The sequence below is a fragment of the Lepidochelys kempii genome, chromosome 1 (assembly GCF_965140285.1).
Source record: "Lepidochelys kempii isolate rLepKem1 chromosome 1, rLepKem1.hap1, whole genome shotgun sequence".
NCBI lineage: Eukaryota > Metazoa > Chordata > Testudines > Cheloniidae > Lepidochelys > Lepidochelys kempii.
Window position 1 is genome coordinate 260,518,392 of NC_136380.1, and position 6,000 is coordinate 260,524,391.

At 46.6% G+C, this 6,000-nt stretch overlaps 1 protein-coding gene across 13 annotated transcripts in view; it reads left to right on the plus strand.

The window, feature by feature from the left end:
* Positions 1-5,593, plus strand: part of TNRC6B (trinucleotide repeat containing adaptor 6B) — a 212,332-nt gene extending 206,739 nt beyond the window's left edge. For all 13 annotated transcript variants that reach the window (XM_073326943.1, XM_073326935.2, XM_073326995.2 and 10 more), the window contains 2 exons: positions 324-463; positions 4,871-5,593. In XM_073326943.1, coding sequence (XP_073183044.1) covers positions 324-463; positions 4,871-5,258 — 528 coding nt within the window. In that variant the 3' untranslated portion in view covers positions 5,259-5,593. The remainder of the gene's footprint in view (positions 1-323; positions 464-4,870) is intronic.
* The last annotated feature ends 407 nt before the right edge of the window (positions 5,594-6,000 follow it).

Here is a 6,000-nt window from a genome sequence, read left to right on the forward strand (position 1 = left end):
GCCTAGAATGAGCTAAAATTAAAACAAGCTAAGCTTAGTATCTAATCACTATACTACAAAATGAAGTCACTGTAAGATGCACAAAAACCTACTGAAAAGAACCTACTTGAAAATAACATCCCATCCCTCTCACTGACCTTCTCAAGGTCCCACTCTTTTCCCTGTGATATGCAGCACAATACTAACTGATTTTTTAAAATTAAAATTTTTAATTACTTTATTTATTAAACATACCTCAAGTTCTTCAGATGTATTCACATCATAAACAAAAAGTTCAGTGCCCCTTTCTTTCAGTAAACCTTTATTTTTTCTATCTTCCTCAGATCGATGGGTCAACCTTGAGGACGATCTGCATGCAGCATGGCCCACTGCTGACATTCCATCTGAATCTGACCCAGGGCACTGCCCTAATCCGATACAACACCAAACAGGAGGCGGCCAAGGCCCAGACTGCACTGCACATGTAAGTTACCCCAGCAACATACATATACCCCATTTCCTCTGACACATACAGCTGATTTTATTTATTGATAAAAGTCCAGCATGCAGGAGGTGATTCAGTAAAACTTGTTGTTCGCATGCTTGCTCATGTCCATTCCATGCTAGGTATGCGCGCGCCACATATAAAGTTGCTGAAGGTTTTTTCTTCCTTATTGGTATTCATAGGACTGGCCTTCGTGCCCCCTGCAACCCCGTGCACATGCGCCAGTATACGGGGCACCGATGGCGCCACACCCTTTCAGTTCCTTACCACCTGTCACAATTGCTTGGAACGACCTCCTTGCTCTTGCAAGGCTTTCCGAGTGGTTTAGACTCTGTAGTCTATCGTATATAGTTTTTTGTAGTTAACGTATTTAGTTATCAGTCACTATGAGTGTATATAGTGTAAATAGCGGTCCCAGTTGTCGTGGGACGTCATTCCAGGACTGGCATGCCCAGGTCCCTGGGCTTCAAGCCGTGTACCTCCTGTGGCAAGCCCATGCCAGTGAGCCATCTGCATATGAGCTGTCTAAAGTGCCTTGGGGGAAGCTCATGTTAAGGAGCAATGCAAGGTCTGCAGGGGCTTCAGACCGTGCACTCAGAAAGACCAGGACATTCATGTGAAGGCTTTGCTCATGGAGGCGGCCCTCAAACTGTCCTCGGAGCCGTGCCACTCCGAATTGGCGCCGAGCACTTTGGTCTCCATGCAAAGTGCTCCACCGGCACTGTACTCTTCCAGGCACCATTCTCCATCCCCGATGCCAAGGAAGAACCATAAGAAACAGCTCGCCAAGAGAAGGCGCTGTCCGGTGCTGAAGAGGGACAAACTGATTGAGACCTATGCTGGGCCACTCGTCCTTCCCAGAGTCGGGCCCCCTCGACTCCAGAGGCTTTCCAGGCTGCAAAGGATTTTGTGTGTCTCCTGATACTGCCCACCCCCGAATGCCACTTACCAAGCAGGGCTACCAGGGATAGAACGGTTCAAGGGGCAGTGAGCTCCATCACGGCACTGAGCATCGCGGCACTTCCCGGAGGAAAGTCCTCCATGGCACCGCCACAGCAGTCCCTGACCCAGCATCAGTCACCAATTCCCCAGCATTGGTTCCAGTGCAGAGAATAGAGTTTACTTGGGTAGTGCTAGACTCCATCCAGGCCAAGGCCTACCCATCAGAGGCTAGGTTCCGAACTATGTCAGATCTAATCGCCTGGGTCACAGCTCACCTGCTTTCAGCTGCCTGGTGTGACTCAAGCTTTTGGGTCACATGACAGCATGTACCTACGTGGTGCAGTACATGCAGCTATGCCTCAGATCCCTACAGATGTGTCTGGCATTAGTCTAGTACCCAGGCAGACACCACTTGGACTTGGTTCTCATGATTCTGTTGCCATCTTAGCTTCTCTGACTTGGTAGAGAAACCCACGTTCTGTGATGAAGGAAGTGCCTTTCGCTGCCCCGTATCCAACAGTAACATTGGTTTCGGACATGTCAGCCGTGGGTTGCGGAGCACACGGTAGACTCAGGACCCAGGGTCTCTGCAGAACTCTCCCGACATATAAATGTCAAAGAACTCAGGGCAATATGCTTGGCCTGCCAGGTGTTTCTTCCCCAGCTCTTAGACCAGGTCATGCAGGCTTGACGGACAACACGGCCTCAATGTTTTACATTAACAAATGAGGAGGAGCTCGACATCTGCAGAGCACAACACAGTCATCGGTTCATACCTTCGCATCCCACTACGCCATCACTCAACAAGCCCATGATGATACCAGTTTTGGGAGAGCAGTGTTGCAATCAGCACGTCCATGAACTCTGAGCCCACCTCCAGGGGTACTGTTTGTGAGTCACCTAGCATGGAATGGACATGAGCAAGCACTCGAAGAAAAAAACGTTATTAATCTTCTGTAACTTGTTCTTCAAGATGTGTTGCTCATGTCCATTGCATGACCTGCTCTCCTACCCCTCTGCTGGAGTGATGGATAAAAAGGAACTGAGAGGGTGTGGAGCCAGCGGTACCCCTTATACCGACGCATGTGCACAGGGCTCCAGGGGGCGCTAGGGTCAGTCCTACAGATACCACTAAGGGAAAAAAAATCTCCGGCAACATGGCGCGTGCACACCTAGCATGGAATGGACATGCGCAACACATCTTGAAGAACAATAGTTACGAAAGGTCAGTAACCTTTTTTTTTGTCTGTCCACTTCCATGTTTTAGAAATTCTCAGGGAGTAAATTGATCCTCGGAGGTAGGAGTCTCTTCCTTTACCAGCAGAAGATGGGGAATGATAATTTGTTTCTGAACAAGATTGTTGGAACTGCTGCTGCAAAGTGACAGTGGCACAACAAGGATTTTGCAATGGGTGGGGTTGACTGATAGGACCAGTATGCAAATGAGTATTCAAATTTGGCTGCATTTATGAAAATTAATAAATTGCTTCAGATTAGCATTAATCTGCAAGATTTTTGCAAAGTGATCAATCGCATTTTCAATCTGAAACAAAGTCCATGTGAGTACTGTGATACAGGAGGACCAGGGAGCAGTGGTAGAGGGGAAATATATAAACCCTAGGCTAATTAAGGTGTGGTTCCCTGTAGACTAGGGAGGGTTGCAACAGGTTAATTGGAGCAGCTGTAGTCAATTAAGCCCTGTCAGGAACCTAATAAAACCCCCTGCTTCAGACAGTCAAGAGGAAGGAGAGAGGACTGGAGCTTGGAGGTGTGTTGTAAGATCTGAAAGACCAGAGAACTGAAGTAAGGGAGACCCTGCCCCAGCAGGGGAGGGAGACTCCCTCCCCCACCGTCTAAGGACCACAAGTTCCCCACTCAAGGGGGAAGAGGGTAAGAACCTGCAGGGGTTGAGAGGGGCTGAGGCTCAGAGTGCGGAGCAGACCCAGAACCCTCCCTCCTCTACCACCTTCCCGGGCAACTAGTGGGGACCTCAGCGGCACAAGGGCAGGGGAAAGGAGTGGCATCTTAGCCCCCCTGCCAAGAAAAGCACAGGACCCAACATACTAACCCATCTTGCCACAGTACCAAAGCTAAATTCCTTTCTTCCCCCTGCTCCACCCCACCCCCTTTTTTTTTTTAAAGGGAAATTGCTTTGTGAAGGAAAGCTTGTTTCCTAGAGCAGGGATACGCAAACTCTTTTATAGCGTGGACCACATTTTAGTAGAGGTTCTCACGGACCACTTGTCCTCTTGTTCTTGGTTGTATGTATCACTAAGTCCTAGTCATGATGGTGTAAAACCCTTGTGGCAGCAACAGCAGTTGCTTGTAGGAAAGTATTTAATGTGTTTTAATGAGATTTAGTAGCTGGAAATCAGGAGTGGGAATATGCAGCATTATATGACCAGCCAGCTCCCCTTGAGCCCCCAGCAAGTTCAACATGGACCACAGTTTGAGAATCTTTGAGGTAGAGGAAAAGAGAGTTTTATTTGGGTGAAACAGCTTTTCTTACTTTCTCTACAAAGATTTTTGAAAACATTTTTTAATTAAAAGATCTTTGATTTTTTTCTTCGTCTAGAACATTTTAATTAAAATGTCTCAAAGAGAAGTGTTACCGTTTCTGCATTTTTTTCCCATTGCTGGTTTTTACCCATCTGCAGTGGTTCCTCAGTTCTGTTCTCTTCTGAGTAATCTTTTCCTAGCCCTATTTTCCTGCATTGCAGTGCCCCAAGGAGTAAAGACAAAATAGACTGTTAACTGAGGGGCACTTAAAATAGGGTCTTTGGGAGTTTGCAGAACTGGTTTCCTGTTCTCAGGCCTCTTGGGATTTGAAGAGAAAGGCTCACATTAGTTTTCTTAAATTGGTGTGTGATTATGGCTTGCTTTGGAAGTGCATGTGGTCTTGGGAGCAACGACTGCTTCCCTGCTCCCAGTTACCTTTCAGACCATGGTAATGTGTAAGAAAAGGTTGGGAACCCAAGAAATTCCTTTTCTTTCATTTGAAGTTCTTTGATTTCTAATCTTTCCTTAAGCTTTTGTGTTTTGGAAAGATAATGCACACTGAACCTATTCGTGTATGTCTGCACCTTTATTCTGCGGGGGAGGGGCGGGGGGGGGAATTGTCTCTTGCACGTGCATGTTTAGGATGCTGTTAATGTTCCATACTCTCTCTGTGGACTGGGTTTCCTACACAGCCATAAGAGCTGTAAACTTACTGTCATTTTTTTTAAAACCAGAAAGTTTGGGTTCTGCAGAGTCTGATTAAACTGGTAACGTGGAGATGACTGTACCCACCTCCCTTGCTTAGCTCTACCACTGATTTCCTTACTGGTTTGGGCAGTCTTTGCCATTTCATGTCCAAGGTTTTGAACCCTGTGCATGTACCCTGGTTTTTATGTGAACTTTGTTTCTCGTTGTTCACCCTTTTTTCTCCCTCCCCTCCCCCAGGTGTGTGTTGGGAAACACTACCATCCTGGCTGAGTTTGCCACAGATGAGGAGGTTAGTCGCTTTCTGGCACAAGCTCAGCCCCCGACACCTGCAGCAACCCCAAGTGCACCCACAGCAGGCTGGCAATCCCTGGAGACAGGACAGAACCAGACAGATGCAGTTGGACCTCCTTTGAATCTTTTTGGTGGGTCAGCAGGGCTTGGGCAGTGGAGCAGCAGTGGTGGCAGCAGCAGTGGGGGTGATCTCTCTGGCGCTTCATTGTGGGGGCCCCCAAACTATTCTTCAAGCTTGTGGGGGGTCCCAAGTGTAGAGGATCCCCACAGAATGGGCAGCCCTGCTCCCTTACTACCTGGAGACCTTCTGGGAGGAGGGTCGGATTCAATCTGAACTTAGAACTTTCAACTCTGACCTCGTGACCTTTTTTGGAACAGCAGCAGCACTAACTTGACCTTTTCGTTTTTTTTCAACTTGCAATAAATACATTTTTAAAAGGAAAAAAGAAAACGGAGAGAGAAAAAAAGGTGGGTCATTGACAGACTGTCTGAGCACATAGTTGCCTCCCTTATATAACTTCAGTTTTTTCGTTTGGAATATGAATCCAAAAAGAGAACATATCACTCTTGAAATACTTGAATCATGAACGCCAACTTAGAAAGACAATGTGAAGCAAGTACACATACCATTTAAATTTAAACACAAAAAATTAAAAAAATTAGTTTCTAGTTTTTCACTTTTTCATGTTATACGGAAGTTGTTGCTAAAAAACATATATACTGAAAAAATAGCTTTTTAACTTTGTTTGCACTGGGTGTGTTTCCGTCCTTAGGTCTACCGTGTTGGGTGGGGTTGTGGGGTGGGGTTCAAAAGAATTGCAGGGGTGGGGGGAGGGGAAGACTTGACGGAGCCTCACTTTAAAAACAAAACAAAAAAAAATGAAAAAAAAAAAACACCCACAAAAAACCCCCAACACTTTGTGATTGGCTGGTTGATAAATACCAGTGTGTTCTGGCACATGTAACTGCCCATGTGTGCTTGTTTCTGGTGAGTGTGCATTTTCTCCCTCTCTCTCTCGCTGTCTCAGAATGCTGCATTGCTGATGGGTCTATGGGCTGGCTGGCCATCTGTGTGT